Source organism: Cydia pomonella, chromosome 25 (assembly GCF_033807575.1).
Source record: "Cydia pomonella isolate Wapato2018A chromosome 25, ilCydPomo1, whole genome shotgun sequence".
In the NCBI taxonomy this organism is placed as follows: Eukaryota; Metazoa; Arthropoda; class Insecta; order Lepidoptera; family Tortricidae; genus Cydia; species Cydia pomonella.
In genome coordinates, this window is record NC_084727.1 from 4,764,178 (window position 1) to 4,781,099 (window position 16,922).

A 16,922-nucleotide genomic window follows, 5' to 3' on the forward strand; every position below is an offset into this window, starting at 1 on the left:
CCCCCACCCTGGGAACCACAAGAATTGCCCAGCGTACAAGAAGGCCTACAGACTATGGAAAGCCGGGAAATCCTATTTCCCGGCCCCGTCCCGCCCGGGACCTCTAACCAACGCCGCGATCGAGAAGCCCACGGTGGAAGAGTCGGCGCCATCAACCCTGATGGCGCCGGCAAACCCCCCACCACAAAGGGGGGTGTCAAGACCGCGGCAGGCGAGAGAGCCCGGGTCTCCGACGAAAAAGAAGCCAGTGCCCACAGCCACCGCAATACAGGCAGCGCCAGCTCTACCCTCCGCTGCACCTCCACCTTCGCCGCCAACGCCGGCTCCAGCCACCAGAACCACGCCGTCCCCGCGCTGAACAAGAGGTCGACGCGCTGATCGAGCTCCTGGGCAGCCCGGAATGGCCCCGGCAGCCTTTTTAGAAAAGAAGAAAAAAAAAATAACAACAACAAAGCCATGATCGGCCACCGGTCGGCCATGGCCCAGAAGCCCTCGCCCTTGAAAAGGGCACAAGAAAGACCCGCCCGTTGTTACGGGCGGCGACTAGATACCGCCAAGAATCCAAAAAGGATGGAAAGGCCACTCACACCAAAGTACTTTGGTGTGAAAGAAGCAAGATCGATCGGTTATAGCTATTCCACTCGTGTCGACGCGCGCCGCAAGTCGTGTGTCGCGTGTGTTATATATTCCGTTATCTAAAAGTTTAATCTTTAACAAGTCGCAATGACCGGTCGCGGTAAGGGAGGTAAAGGCCTGGGGAAAGGAGGAGCCAAGCGCCACAGGAAGGTGCTCCGTGATAACATCCAGGGTATCACCAAGCCCGCCATCCGTCGTCTCGCTCGCAGAGGTGGCGTCAAGCGTATCTCCGGTCTGATCTACGAGGAGACCCGCCGTCCTGAAGGTGTTCCTCGAGAACGTGATCCGTGACGCGGTCACCTACACCGAGCACGCCAAGAGGAAGACCGTCACCGCCATGGACGTAGTCTACGCTCTGAAGCGTCAGGGCCGCACCCTCTACGGTTTCGGAGGTTAAGCAAGCGGCGCTGGACACGACGATATCGTGTAATACGTGTAACGTATTACCGTATCGCGCGCGAGCGCACCGCGTGCGTCCTTCTCGGACGCAAATACAAAAAAAGGCCCTTTTCAGGGCCGCAAATAATTCTATGATACGATTACGATACATAGTTTCAGTACCGATACAAACGGACAAACAATCTATCGATCTATCTATCTAACCTAACGTACATATTATACTTATTTACGTTAAAATAATATAATATAATTAATTAATTACTTACCCCGCACCCCAACTCCAATATTCCAAGTTGTACAGCCAGATTGCTTGCCGCATCGGTGGTTTGACGACAGCTCTCTGAAACAATTATGATAAAACGTATTGAGACTTTATTAACACGAAGTAGCAATCTACCACCGCACGGCAGTCTGTAAGTAAATACATACATACATAACTGAACGCCGACCGACCGCTCGTCAATACTTACATATTATGTATTGAAATTAGACAAAATGTGTTACCCTAAATTCCATAAATAAATTAATAAATATTATATCATGCAAGTTGCGGAAACTTGCATATTATAATATTCATGAACATTTCTACATAAATAAATGCATAAAATCAGTCATGCGCAATCTATGTGTACGAGTAGGTATATATCTATCTATGTATATACGATCGGATTGTACGTCTTGCTTTACGCGTGTCCGTCCGTCCGTCCGTCCGTCCGTCCGTCCGTCTATGATACTCGAAACAATTCATATATCATATATATATATTGATCGAATTAAAATGCTCCATTCTCTTCTCCTTTATCATTCTTCTCTCGCACCGCACAGATAGGTTCATTCATTCATTTCATACATTATTCTTATTTTTTTTTTCTCTTCTCTCCCGACTTCCCGACTCCATAGACTCCTCAGACAAGACACTAGCATAACTACATAACCTAACCTAACTTAACATTTAATTATGTTATCATTGGGTACTCACGTTTTCAAATATTAAAATCATGCCCTGCACTGCACTGCACTGCACTGCACCGCACAACACTGGATCAATTTATTTGTCACACGCTCACACACTTAGTTTTACTACTAATAATATGTAACACCATCAGTCACAATCGTCCAACAACCACTTAATAAAAACAAACAAACAAACAATCACACATATTTTATTTTACCCGCGATTCACCCGTGACCGACTCTCTCACTTGACCCTGCCCGACCTGAACTAATCGGCCATCTACTGATAACTACCGACTAGGATGCACTGTCCAATTAGGTAAAGGATTCGCAAATATTGCAAAAAACAGACAGGGACACCCACATTCCCCGCACCCACTCACACCTGACCTCACCCCCTCCTGAAGGTGGTAAATAGACTGGACTAGAAAAATGTTGGGTTTCGTCTTCTGTTGTGTATATAAACGCTATCGCGAATGTTCCTATGATGAATATATTATGTATGTATATATACTTACTTACTTACCTACCTATCTAAACATAATTAATAATCTTTATGATCAAAATTGTATACTTAATTTAAAATAATTTATATAGATTGTTGTTGTTTTAATATCGGCAGTCAGTCGGATCATCATAATATGTTAAAAAAAAAAAAAATTTTAACTAAAATACCTACGACCTTACACGACACGAGTCCCTACCATGCCCGTCATTTACGAGTGTCGCTGTACGATCCTCGTAGAAGAGAGAGATATATATATTTAACTAAACGAATTACAATAATATACGCGGCGTGAATGTGTTTATCATTATTACGATATATCGATATAAATAATAGAATAATATTTAAACATAATATAAATTACCTATCCCTGTTTTACATCGATACCAGCAGAGAGCAAACCAGTGAACGTAGGCAATCAAAGTCGCGGTACGGCTGTTTTACGACAGTGAATACAACAAGTCAAAATAACATTATAATGACAATTTCATAATGTTGTTATTGTGTCAGATCCATCTATGGTATCTTCGCTTTTAACTGGAAAACACATAATACCGTTAAATGTGATTTTAATTAAAAAAAATCAGTTTTTAAACTGACCCGAGGTGTCCGCAACCTATAATACCAAAAGTAAAGTTCTCCCATTCGTTTGTCGGCGTTCCAAATAATATAAATGTTATAAAAATACATATATCAATTCATAAAGAATATATATGTGCAATTTTATTATAATCATTATAATATAATTGACTATAAATTTAGTTTAATCATAAACGAGTAAGTGAAAAGTTGGAAGTGTTATTACGAGAAAACGTCCCGCGACATAAGGGTCTGCGTTACGGTTAAGCCGTAGGACATATATAATCGGTGGCGCCCCCATAGGCGTGTTTGGATTCGCACACGAGTCATAGCGCTCGGACGTCTTCGGCTAATCGCAAATTCAATATTTATTTGTAAAAAAAAATAAACTACTGAATATCGCGGCCCGGCTTTTTGCCGGAGGGGATAGCGTACTACAAGAAACATCGTCGTCGGTGTGCCCTCGCCGCATCTCTCGAGCCCGGTCCCGCTAAAACGGACGCCCCGGGTTAGGAATGCGGGGACTGGCTTAGCCGGCGGCGACAAACGTCGCGCGACCCGTGAGCCGCCCTCTGTCATGGAGGGCGACAATAAGAAACATGTGGGTAGATCGCGATCTCGATCTCGCGGTCTACCCCCAACATCAAGATCGACATCAAGGAGGCGGCAACCATCACCGCTGCCACCGAGGGAGGGGGAGGGTAGTTGGGGATCAGGTTTTCTCCCGCTACCCCCCGGATACGACCTCGGTTCCATTGAAGGCAGCGAGTTCAACTTCAGTGACGAGAACACCGCCGGCGACGCCCCCGCCTCCCGCCCCGCCTCACCCGCACCCGCGGGGCACGCGGAACAGGAAATAGAAGATCCTCAACCGGAAGAAGCCGACCAACTACTCCCGGTACCGACGACGCGGCCCTTCTCGCCCGTGTCGCCCGCTGGCGCCTACGACTCCCCGATGGATCTGCTGCAATCGGACACGATTGTGGTGGCCCATATGATGGGGACAGACCTCGCGTCGGCGGGCCTGAAGGCTTGGATGGCGGCGTACGTTCGAATCACCTCCCACCAGCTGGGAATAGAAACGGAGTTGCAGCCAGGGGACGCCTCCTTCTTGGAGTTCCTGCAGGCTCACCCCCAATCTTCAGAGCACCAAAGCGGCCCCGAGAGAGCCCCGAAGACCAACAGCAGGAAACCAAGAAGAGGCCCTGCATAAAAGAAACTCCTCCCTCAAGAGATCCCAGGCTACGCCGCCGCCGCCGCTCCCGTTCGGCGGAAAGCAGCTCCGCCACACACCAAGCTTCAGGCTCCAGCCAGCCTCATTACACCGCCCCCTGGAGGGCCCCTTCGCCGACATCCACGTTGGCGCACTGCGGCCTCAAGGGAGTGGTTATGAGGAGACTGGACGTCACCTCCTACCGCCCCTCACTACAAGAGGGGCCATTGGCCCCCGCACCTCCGGCGGCCCCACCAGCAGCAGCAGCACCCCCTCCGAGGCGGACCAGTACAATCCAGCAGAGCCGAGGCCCCCCTTGCAGGAGGCCACCTACCAAGGCCCCTCCGCCCCAGAGGAAAAGGACCAAACCACGACACAGAGACCCTTACAAGGAGAAGAGCCCCGAGAACAGGGCACAGCCAACCCCACACCGGCGCCCAGGAAGAAAACCAAGCCCCGGCAGCGGAGGCCACCCAGGAGGCTCCCCCGACGGAGCCCCCCAAGCACCAGAGGCCCACCCAAAGGAGGGCCCCCCCCCAGGCCCCCCCAGAAAAGGAGCCACAAACCACACAAGGGTCCCAACCAACACGGGAGCCCACTCAGGCGCAGGCCCCCCCGCCCAAACAGCCACAAGCGCAGGGGCAAACATATGCAGCCAAAGCAGCAGCGCCCTCACAGGAAGGGAGAGCGCCCGCGAAACCGAAGCAGCAGCACCCACCCCAGCCAGGGAAGGAGAGGTACCCCGACATAGTGGTACCAGTGTTCCCGAACTGGCTGAAAGAGGTCGCAGCCATAAAAGAGAAGCTGGGAAGAACGGCATCCAGCAAACCTTCGGGGAGAGGGATCATCTTCGAACCAGCTTCTGCAGACGAGTACAGGGTGATTTACGATCACTTGGAGAGCCTGGGTACGACTGTGGAGTGGCATGTCTACCAGCTGAGAAGAGACCGGCAAATGAAGGTGGCACTGCGCGGGCTGCCTTCAGACACCCCACTGGAGGAAATCAAAGCTGCGTGCATAGAGCTTGGATACCCCGTCACCCACGTGAGGCAGATCAACGCAAGGGGAGGCAAGCCGGGCTGCGTATACTTCGTGCAGCTCTCTGGCCCCCCCGCGAAAACACCAACATCTACGGGGTCAAGGAGCTCTTATGCATGAGCTCGGTTAAGATAGAAGCATGGAGGGGGAAGACTGGCCCGCCGCAGTGTCACAACTGCCAAGGCTTTCGACACCACTCCCAGGGATGCCACAGGCCGCAGAAATGCGTCCGCTGCGCAGGCCCCCACCCAGCCGCCAATTGCCCTAGACCCAAGGAAGAACCCTGCACATGTGCAAACTGCGCAGGCCCCCACCCGGCCAACTTCAGGAAGTGCCCGGTGTATATTCGTGAGGCCCGCAACTGGAAGGCGGGCACAAAGGCGCACTCAGTGCCCAAGAAGCATGGACCGGTGACCAAGGCGAGTGTCACCCAACCCACTGTGGAGGAGTCGGCGTCGTCTACCCTGATGGCCCCGGCTAACGCCCCCAAACAAAGGGGCGTGTCAGACCGCCCCAAAACACCGGCACAGCCCAGATGCCGAAAAAGAAGAAGAAAAAGAAAAAGAAACCCCAAGTGACGGCTACAACAAAACCAGACGCTCCGCTGCTAGCTTCCAACCAGGAAGCACCAGCCTCCGCAGCTACATCCACTGCGGACCAAGGAGACCTGGCAGCGATGATAGCCGCCCTCCTGCAGGCAGCGGCCAGCCAGGGACCGGAAGCGGTCTCCAGGGCCCTTAAACAGATAGCCTCACCCCACCAGCGCGTTCAACCGTAGATTGAGGGTAGTCTACTGGAACGCCCAGACACTGACCGGCAAGATTGCGCTGCTCCGTCACTTCCTCCGTGAGCAGAACGTGGACATCTTGCTGGTCAGCGAGACCCACCAGAAGAACGACATCAAGATGGGAGGCTACATCGTGTACCAGCGGAACGAAGTAAACCAGGCGGGACACCCGTTCCGCGGGTTAGCTGTGATGGTCCGAAGAACCATCGTCCACCAGCCGGTCGACTACGTTCACCGTGACTCCTTCACGGCGCTCGGCGTCGACATCCGGGTGGCAGATGGCGACCTCCGGCTATACGCGGTCTACCGACCACCTTCAAGCAGCACGATGCACCTAAAGGCGGACCTGCGTGCTTTGTTCCAGCACCCGACGCCGACCATCCTGGCGGGGGACTGGAACGCAAAGCACGTGGCCTGGAACGCCTCGAGGATAGACCAGCCTGGGAGAATCATCTACAGTGCAGCAGTGGACTACAACTTCGACATATCAGGACCTGAAGAGCCCACACATTACGACGACGCTCACATGTCCTGCGACATCATCGATTTTGTAGTCCACAAAGAAGTGACAGCATCCATGGCCCAGGAGGTTCTCCCCGACCTCCCATCAGACCACCGGCCGATCCTAATAACCCTGGACACGGCGCCAAGCTCCGCCCCGAAGAGGAGGACGAGGCGGAAGACGGACTGGGAGGCCTTCTCGGAGTCCCTCGAGAACCCCCTCACGGGACCAGTCTCGACGGCCGAGGAGGTTGAAACAGCAGTGGCAGCCATCACTAGCAGCATCCAGAAGGCGCTGGAAACATCTTCACACACCATCCCCGGGGTGAGAGGTACAAACCCCTCCCCGCGGCGATCAGGAACTTATTACAACAAAAGCGCCAGATGCGGCGGCGCTGGCAACACACCCGCTGCCCTACCATGAAGACGGAGCTCAACCGGCTCGTGGAGCGAGCCAAGGAGGAGCTCAGGAACCACAGAGCGCAGGAGTGGGACGCCCACATAGCCAGCATTGACGGCACGCTGCCCTCAATCCACCGTCTCTGCCGGCAGCTTGGGCAAACCACAGATCCCATCAGGCCACTAATCGATGAAGGAGGGGCCCTTCATTACAAAGCGGAGGAACGCGCGGAACTGTTCGCAGACAGCTTGGAGCGACAGTTCCAACCAAACCCCTCTCTAAGCGAGGACCACACAGGGGAGGTGGTGCAGCGCTTAGAGAGATTCTTCCAGCAGCAGCCGAACGAGGATGAGGAGAAGATCTTCTTCTCGCCCGGACAAGTCAAGAAGATTTTGCTAAGAAGCAATCCCAAGAAAGCCCCGGGCGCCGACTCGATCCCAAACGAGGCACTCCGCCACCTGCCGCAGCACACGATCGCGGCGGTGACGCGCCTGTTTAATGGGATCATGCGCTCGGGCCACTTTCCGACACCCTGGAAGCTCGGCCGGGTCATTCTGATCCCAAAACCAGGGAAGGACAGGAGGCAACCCAGCAGCTACAGACCCATCACGCTGCTGAGTACTCTCTCCAAGGCGTTCGAGAAGCTCCTCCTGAACAGGCTCCAGCCCCACATCGAGCCCAGACCGGAGCAGTTCGGGTTCCGCACCGAGCATTCGACGACACTTCAGCTGACGCGCGTCCTGGCCTACATGGCGGAGCGGATGAATCAGAAAGAGCACGTGGTAGCAGTATTCCTCGACATGGAGAAGGCATTCGACAGGGTCTGGCACGAGGGCCTGCTAGACAAACTGTCGAGATCTTCGGTCCCAAGTCGAGTGATGCGCGTGCTGCGCTCCTTCTTGACCCAGCGACGCTTCCACGTGGCAGTGGAAGATGCCATCTCCTCGGAGCGCCCGATCCTCGCGGGAGTTCCTCAAGGAAGCTGCCTGTCCCCAGCCTGCTACGCCTGGTTCACCGATGACATCCCGGTGGTCGGCGACGTCAAGCTGGGACTGTTCGCGGATGATGCGGCATACTACGCCGCGTCAATCACTCCCGCACATGCTGCAATTAAAATCCAGCGACAGCTTGACGCCCTACCCGAGTGGCTGACCAATTGGAGGCTCTCGGTGAACGTGGGCAAGACACAGGCCCTTCTGACGGGGGCAAAGGAATATCCGCCGCCACTCAGACTCTTCGGTGAAGAAATCCAGTGGCAGCATACTGCAAAGTATCTGGGGGTCACTATAGATAGAGGCCTCACGATGAAGCACCACGTGGACGAGGTGGTGCGGCGGGCCAAGACCGCGCGCGCCAAACTCCGTCCAGTACTTACCAGCAGCCTCCCGTTCCGCACGAAGCTTGGACTCTACAAGGCTTACGTTCGGTCCAGACTGACCTACGCGGCTCCAGCCTGGTACGCCAGGACGGCAGAGTCTAACAGGCGGAGACTCAGGGCACAGGAGTCGCAAAGCCTCAGGACCATCGTGAGAGCCCCACGCTACGTGCGGAACGCGACGATATACAGAGACATGAAGATGCAGAACTTGGACGAGTTCGTGGGCCAGCTGGCGCGCAAAATGTTTAGTCGCGCCGACTCGTCACGCCACCAGTTAGTGAGGGGGATAGCCCCCCTTCACGCCCGCCCCCCAGAAACAAGCCGGTCACGAGCCCAACCACGTGAGCTCGTACCCTCCTAAATAGCCTCGAAGCCCACAAAGCCGCAGATTGGCCACCATGACGACCAAGCCATGATGGCCAACCAAATCCAATAAAGGAGCAGGAAGGAGATAACACCAGCAGTCCATTGCTGGCAACAACAGACCGTGCCGTCGTTACGGCACGCGACAGACGCTGCCAAAAAGGGCCTCGCCCTGAAATGGCCCCCTCACACCCCCAGAAAGGGGGAGTGTCAGAAGACCACGCCCCCATAGGCGTGTTTAGTACTCGCCAGCGCAGCGCTCCGCTTACACGCGTCCGCTGTTCTCTTTGCGCAGTTCGTGCGATTTACTAATTTGTGTTTGTAACAACTTATTTGCTTATTTCGACATTAAATATGGCCGATACCGCAGTTGCTGCCGACGCTCCAGCCCCGGCGACGCCCGCGAAGAAACCGAAGGCGTCCGCCTCCGCAGGCGCTAAGAAGCCTAAGGCGAAGCCCACCCACCCCAAGACCTCGGAGATGGTTAACAGCGCCATCAAGGAGTTGAAGGAGAGAAGCGGTTCGTCCCTGCAGGCTATCAAGAAATACATCGCCGCCCAGTACAAGGTCGACGCCGAGAAGCTGGCGCCGTTCATCAGAAAATATCTGAAGAGCGCAGTCGAATCCGGCGCACTGATTCAGACCAAAGGCAAGGGCGCGTCCGGCTCGTTCAAACTGGAGTCAAAGTCATCGTCAACCGGCAAGAAGCCCGCTGCGGCCAAGAAATCTACCGCTAAATCTTCAGCCGCCGCTAAGAAGCCCGCCGCAGCTAAGCCGGCTAAGGCGAAGAAGGCCGCCGCGTCCCCGGCCAAGCCTAAGGCCGCCACAAAAGACAAGAAGGCCGCCGCCGCCAAGAAGAAGCCCGCCGCGAAGAAACCATCCACCCCCGCCAAGGGCAAGAGCGCCGCCGCGCCCAAGGCCAAGAAGACCGCGAAGCCGCCGACCAAGAAGCCTAAAGCTCCCAAGCCCAAGAAAGCTGCGGCCGCTCCCAAAGCGAAGCCCGCCGCTAAGAAGGCTGCCGCGAAGAAGTAAGACTGCGAGCGCGTTGTCGTCGTCGTCGTCGTTCTTACATCGGTCGTGCGTGACTGTAGTGATATGTTGTTAGAGGAGATGTTGATTGTCGTTGCTATATATTATTATACGACGACGTGTCGCCTCTTCTCGACTCACGTCATACGCCTGTGCGCGTTAAACGCACATCAAAAAGCCCTTTTCAGGGCTAACAAATGTATTCAAGGGTTCATCGCCTCTGTTTCATTGCAACAAGCACATACACGAGTCGATCGATCAAAATAAATCAAATAAATAAATAAATAAAGAAACAAACAAACAACTCGATCTTAAATCAAGTGTCTTATAAGCAACTCTTAACACAAAAATACATCTGTAAACAAACAGACATTTGGAAAAGTCTCAATATGATATGATATGATTATTATCATTATGATCTCAATATAATACATATTATGTTAGGTTTTCATAAATTTATTTACACACGAACGTGAATAAACACACACCCGTTAGTATAACCAACAAAATTTTATATTAATTAATTAATTAATTAATTTATTTATTTATTTAAAGTCTTAGATTTCAAACAATCAATCAATCGTTTCAAACATTTTATCTCTATCTAAATCGTGCTCTTGCTCGCGGGGCGTTGATTGGTCGATCGGGCTCGTGTTATGTCGGCTCGTTGTATCCCCACTAACAGCGCACTCCGTGAACCTATATAATCTTAGGGGCGCTGTGCCAATTTTTTAATATTACACTGACAAGCATTCGTGCTCTCGTTTTGTGTGTGTGTAAATTAAACTTAAATCTCTTAAAACATGTCTGGACGCGGTAAAGGTGGCAAGGTTAAGGGAAAGGCAAAGTCCCGTTCTAACCGTGCCGGACTCCAGTTCCCCGTCGGACGTATCCACAGGCTTCTACGGAAGGGTAACTACGCCGAGCGCGTAGGTGCCGGAGCCCCGGTGTACCTCGCCGCCGTCATGGAGTACCTGGCCGCTGAGGTTCTCGAGTTGGCGGGTAACGCCGCCCGCGACAACAAGAAGACCAGGATCATCCCCAGACATCTTCAGCTGGCTATCCGCAACGACGAGGAGTTGAACAAGCTCCTCTCCGGTGTGACCATCGCCCAGGGCGGTGTGCTGCCTAACATTCAGGCCGTGCTCCTGCCCAAGAAGACCGAGAAGAAGGCTTAAGTGCACTTCACTTCTCATCTACATGGCTACATCTATAGCGGTGACACCCGGCTATCGGTGAATGTGTGCATTTGTCTCGTGTATATTTATTTATCGCACGGGACCTCTGTTACATTCCCGCCCGAGTGGCCGTTACAAAAGGCCCTTTTCAGGGCCACAATATAATTCTGTGATAACGTTTATAAGTTTCATGTATATAACGCATACGTATATGATGTCATTCGATCGATCAAATTTATGAAACAATGAATGCAATGATAATTGTAAGTAGATTAACTGTATCCTAATATAGAATATTTGTAATATTCTAAATTGGAGATATTTATCGCGTCGAGAAATATCGAATGTTAAACGACAATTTATTTATTATTATATGGTTATTAAGCATACGAATAAATATATATATATATGATAATTAAACTTTATTATAACTATATTATTACATAGTACATCCGGTGGTAGAATAATAATATAGTTATAATAAAGTGTAATAACAACACGCGCTTGCACTCCCCACCATGCCGACCGACGATATTAATAATGCACGAACGCCATTGGTCGAGATACCGCCGGCGCGACGCTCGATCTTTAATCCCCTATTTCCCGTTCGCCGCGCTAACAAAAATTGAGGTATCAAATCCGGATTTCACATAGCAAGTTCGACTCTCGTACTGTAAGCATCTAACTAACTACTTATATCATAATGCCACCCAAGACTAGCGGTAAGGCCGCCAAGAAATCCGGCAAGGCTCAGAAGAACATCTCCAAGTCGGACTCTAAGAAAAAGAAGAAGCATAAGCGCAAGGAGAGCTACGCCATCTACATATACAAGGTGCTCAAGCAGGTCCACCCCGACACCGGTATCTCCAGCAAGGCCATGTCTATCATGAACTCTTTCGTGAACGACATCTTCGAGCGCATCGCCGCCGAGGCCTCCCGCCTGGCTCACTACAACAAGAGGTCCACCATCACCAGCAGGGAGGTGCAGACCTCCGTGAGGCTCTTGCTGCCCGGTGAGCTCGCCAAGCACGCCGTCAGTGAAGGCACTAAGGCCGTCACCAAGTACACCAGCTCCAAGTAAGCGTCCGTCGTTCCTCGTGTGCGGTCTGTCTTTTCTCAATACACATTTTAGTGTAATGGGTTAGGTAGTTCGTATTGCGACACGACACGCTGCGAGAGTGTGGTTTGTGCTACAAACAAAAAGGCCCTTTTCAGGGCCACAAATACGTTCTGAATATGATATAAAAAGTTTCTAGCCGTCCATACGGTGTCAATCGATCGATAAATAAATAATCATCAGTGGCAGTAGTATAAAATCACAATTATTATTAGCATTTTAAGCTAAGTTAATTTGCTAGTAGTAGCGGTAATCTTATGATTATTATACACATGTATTCACGGACGCGCGTAAATATTTTAAAACTAAACATATATATAAATATGTCTAACATAATATAATATATGTAGGTAATGCTTCTCTTATAACTTATAGTAGTGCTTCTGTTATAGTACACAGTTGGGTTTGATCGAGTTAGGTTCCGCGGAGTTAGGTTCCGAGGAGTTAGGTTCCCCGTAGTTAGGTTCCGCGGAGTTAGGTTCCGAGGAGTTAGGTTCCCCGGAGTTAGGTTTGATATGATTAAGTTTTTTTTTTTTTATTTTTTTACGAAAAATAATAATAATAATTGATAAATGGAGTTAGGTTTGTTCGTGTTCGAGGTTTCTTGAAGTTAAATTACGTTTTAAATAACTACTCTTATGTAAAACTATATATACGAGTATATATGTATTAATGTGTATATAATATTATGTATTAATATTTAAATAATATTTTATTGACATTGTACACCACAAATCGAAATGGTGAGAAAGGAAGAGGGGGTGAGGGGGCCGTTTATGTGAATTTTATAGCCCTCTCGCTCACACGGACACTAACTCCGTCTCTTTCCGACCAGCACATAAAAGACGCCGGCGACGCGTTGCTTCGTTTATTCCCTCTCGTGACTCGTTAAAGTAACGTACACGCGTGTCGTAGTAATTTTTCGCAATGGCCCGTACCAAACAGACCGCTCGTAAATCCACCGGTGGTAAAGCGCCCCGCAAACAGCTCGCCACCAAGGCGGCCCGCAAGAGTGCGCCCGCCACCGGCGGTGTCAAGAAACCCCATCGCTACAGACCCGGCACCGTAGCCCTACGTGAGATCCGTCGCTACCAGAAGAGCACTGAGCTTCTGATCCGCAAGCTGCCCTTCCAGCGTCTGGTCCGTGAGATCGCTCAGGACTTCAAGACCGACCTGCGCTTCCAGAGCTCCGCCGTTATGGCTCTCCAGGAGGCCAGCGAGGCTTACCTCGTCGGTCTCTTCGAGGACACCAACCTGTGCGCCATCCACGCCAAGCGTGTCACCATCATGCCCAAGGACATCCAGCTGGCTCGCAGGATCCGCGGTGAACGTGCTTAAACGTCCTGTGTGTATGTGTGTGTGCCTAAACCACCACGCTAAAACTGACACGAAGCATAAATCGCCGAACGCAGTCTGCGCGAACGCATAAGGTTACATTATATGTATTATTTTGTACCACGCGTTTTGCGTTTGGACATGCGAACGTGAAGCTTCTGTCAAATCAAAAGGCCCTTTTCAGGGCCACACATAATTCGAAAAATTAACAAATGTTTCTTTGAACAAACACTTGCTTAGTTAAATCGATCGGTCCCCTATACATAATAAAATACTTACAAACTATGTAATAATAATACGAGACTATTTATATTCGATTCGATTGACGAACTTATTTCCTATAAGAATTTATAATAGACTGGAAATACATATAAATAAATAAAATCGTGATTAATTTTACGCAGTAACAAGACTCATAATGACTTCTAGAAGGTACCTAATCCGTCTAATAATATAGATGGAAATATCAAATTTTAAGTATACCTTTTCTGAAATATATTTACTGAATTATTACAATTGTATTAGAGGAGAAATAGAGAGAGAGAGAGAGAGAGAGAGAGAGGGCTACCTACACATATATAAGGCCAGATCTTTTACATGTGCCGGTTGTGCCGTCGTTATTTATAGTAATATGAAGTTTATCCCCTGTGTGTAGGTACCCAAAAAGAATTTAAATAACATATTATGAGAAATTATTTATATTTTGAAATAATCACATTTTAAGCGTTCGCATCGTGTGCTCCGATATTTTATAACCCCCGTCCCCCGTCTCCCCGCTATAGGGTGGAGCGTATAAATACAGCACCGCCAGGGTCGGTTATAGCTATTCCACTCGTGTCGACGCGCGCCGCAAGTCGTGTGTCGCGTGTGTTATATATTCCGTTATCTAAAAGTTTAATCTTTAACAAGTCGCAATGACCGGTCGCGGTAAGGGAGGTAAAGGCCTGGGGAAAGGAGGAGCCAAGCGCCACAGGAAGGTGCTCCGTGATAACATCCAGGGTATCACCAAGCCCGCCATCCGTCGTCTCGCTCGCAGAGGTGGCGTCAAGCGTATCTCCGGTCTGATCTACGAGGAGACCCGCGGCGTCCTGAAGGTGTTCCTCGAGAACGTGATCCGTGACGCGGTCACCTACACCGAGCACGCCAAGAGGAAGACCGTCACCGCCATGGACGTAGTCTACGCTCTGAAGCGTCAGGGCCGCACCCTCTACGGTTTCGGAGGTTAAGCAAGCGGCGCTGGACACGACGATATCGTGTAATACGTGTAACGTATTACCGTATCGCGCGCGAGCGCACCGCGTGCGTCCTTCTCGGACGCAAATACAAAAAAAGGCCCTTTTCAGGGCCGCAAATAATTCTATGATACGATTACGATACATAGTTTCAGTACCGATACAAACGGACAAACAATCTATCGATCTATCTATCTAACCTAACGTACATATTATACTTATTTACGTTAAAATAATATAATATAATTAATTAATTACTTACCCCGCACCCCAACTCCAATATTCCAAGTTGTACAGCCAGATTGCTTGCCGCATCGGTGGTTTGACGACAGCTCTCTGAAACAATTATGATAAAACGTATTGAGACTTTATTAACACGAAGTAGCAATCTACCACCGCACGGCAGTCTGTAAGTAAATACATACATACATAACTGAACGCCGACCGACCGCTCGTCAATACTTACATATTATGTATTGAAATTAGACAAAATGTGTTACCCTAAATTCCATAAATAAATTAATAAATATTATATCATGCAAGTTGCGGAAACTTGCATATTATAATATTCATGAACATTTCTACATAAATAAATGCATAAAATCAGTCATGCGCAATCTATGTGTACGAGTAGGTATATATCTATCTATGTATATACGATCGGATTGTACGTCTTGCTTTACGCGTGTCCGTCCGTCCGTCCGTCCGTCCGTCCGTCCGTCTATGATACTCGAAACAATTCATATATCATATATATATATTGATCGAATTAAAATGCTCCATTCTCTTCTCCTTTATCATTCTTCTCTCGCACCGCACAGATAGGTTCATTCATTCATTTCATACATTATTCTTATTTTTTTTTTCTCTTCTCTCCCGACTTCCCGACTCCCGACTCCGACTCCGAGATTAATAAAGGGATTTTCGAGGCACCTGTATTTATATCAAAAGTCTTTGTTTGCATGCCATCTCACTCACTCCCATACGCGCGAAAGAGATAGCGCAACGGCGAGGGGCCCCAAAATTTTGAAAATTCTGAGTGACGTCGGCAGTGCGTGCGCCGGCGTCGAAGCGAGCGACTGGTCTTAGTGCTACTCACTTAGATTCAAGCTAATCAGATTTTTGTGTATTCATATTGCATCTTTGTTATTAGTACGTGATATAAAATCAATTATTAATTAAATTGCAATTATGTGAAGTGAAAAATGTGATTAGATAAGTGTTATTCAACATAATATGGAGGTGAGTTTATAAACATGTAATTACATTCATCGTTATCTATATCAAGTGTTTATTGTTTTTGTTTTATTACATAATTACTCAAAATATGACTTTTGCAAACAAAAGAGTACCGTACGTACCATCATATAACTGATAAAGATAACAAAAGACACAAAGTCTATTGTTACCGTGGTACCGGCCGGCACGCGTACATATAACAATTACAAATAACTACTTAAATTGTCTTGAATTCAATATATTTTGATTCTTTGAGTATGTATACCTAATTTCGTCGTGATGGTATTTTCGATTTCTAAATTTGTACATAATAAATACATTTGAAAATAAGATATTGTATTGCGCAATGATTAAAAATCTCATTTCAAGTATGTAGATATATCTATATACGCACGTTCAATGTGTTTAAAAACGGTAGGTATTGTCTGACGCAATAACATTACGTAATAAATATTCGGAAGTGTATATTAGTTTAATAGTAGTTTGGATAGATTCTTCAGAAATCAGAAATCAGAAATCATAGCATTTATTCGTGATAAACTATGACATACAAAAGTATAACAACATAACAAAAGGAAGAAACATAGAATAAATAAATAGTATACCACGAAATCTCGACCCAATCTAATCTAATCTTGTGGTTTATTTTCTTAAAGCTTATAAATGTAGCTTGTAACCTACTACATAAATCTTACGACGAAATCAATACCTACAAATCCTACAGTGCCTGTATATAGTACACTAATACATACATAGTGAAAGCATCCGGGTGTACTACAAATATCATTTTCCAGTACTAAAAGGGGTTGTAGATATACATATAACGTCTTGAATGACTCGTCTTTTTGTTATACCTACTCCGTATTATTACGCATTTAGGCTGTGCGTTTTCTCAGTAGGTATGTCTACTACATAGTATAAATTTAATAGAATGTGCGGCAAAGCATAAAATATGATGTTTTTCAGATGCTGAGTATAACTAATGATAGTAATACCGGAAAACATACCTACATACTGAAGCTGGCGTCTGGCACTAGAA

At 48.6% G+C, this 16,922-nt stretch overlaps 3 protein-coding genes across 3 annotated transcripts; all 3 read left to right on the forward strand.

The window, feature by feature from the left end:
- Nucleotides 1–8,975: 8,975 nt before the first annotated feature.
- Nucleotides 8,976–10,086, forward strand: LOC133531408 (histone H1B-like). The gene has a single exon (XM_061869612.1). It carries the CDS (start codon nucleotides 9,108–9,110, stop codon nucleotides 9,783–9,785), a length of 678 nt encoding a protein of 225 aa, XP_061725596.1. The 5' UTR covers nucleotides 8,976–9,107; the 3' UTR covers nucleotides 9,786–10,086.
- A 266-nt stretch (nucleotides 10,087–10,352) lies between these two features.
- LOC133531416 (histone H2A) lies at nucleotides 10,353–11,054 on the forward strand. Its single transcript, XM_061869621.1, has one exon. The coding sequence runs from the start codon at nucleotides 10,586–10,588 to the stop codon at nucleotides 10,958–10,960; it is 375 nt and encodes a 124-aa protein (XP_061725605.1). The 5' UTR covers nucleotides 10,353–10,585; the 3' UTR covers nucleotides 10,961–11,054.
- A 370-nt stretch (nucleotides 11,055–11,424) lies between these two features.
- On the forward strand, nucleotides 11,425–12,183 carry LOC133531410 (histone H2B). The gene has a single exon (XM_061869614.1). The coding sequence runs from the start codon at nucleotides 11,664–11,666 to the stop codon at nucleotides 12,039–12,041; it is 378 nt and encodes a 125-aa protein (XP_061725598.1). The 5' UTR covers nucleotides 11,425–11,663; the 3' UTR covers nucleotides 12,042–12,183.
- Nucleotides 12,184–16,922: the final 4,739 nt, after the last annotated feature.

Coding starts and splice junctions, on each gene's coding strand:
- LOC133531408 (XM_061869612.1), top strand. CDS start 9,108: ATGGCCGATACCGCAGTTGCTGCCGACGCTCCAGCCCCGGCGACGCCC.
- LOC133531416 (XM_061869621.1), top strand. CDS start 10,586: ATGTCTGGACGCGGTAAAGGTGGCAAGGTTAAGGGAAAGGCAAAGTCC.
- LOC133531410 (XM_061869614.1), top strand. CDS start 11,664: ATGCCACCCAAGACTAGCGGTAAGGCCGCCAAGAAATCCGGCAAGGCT.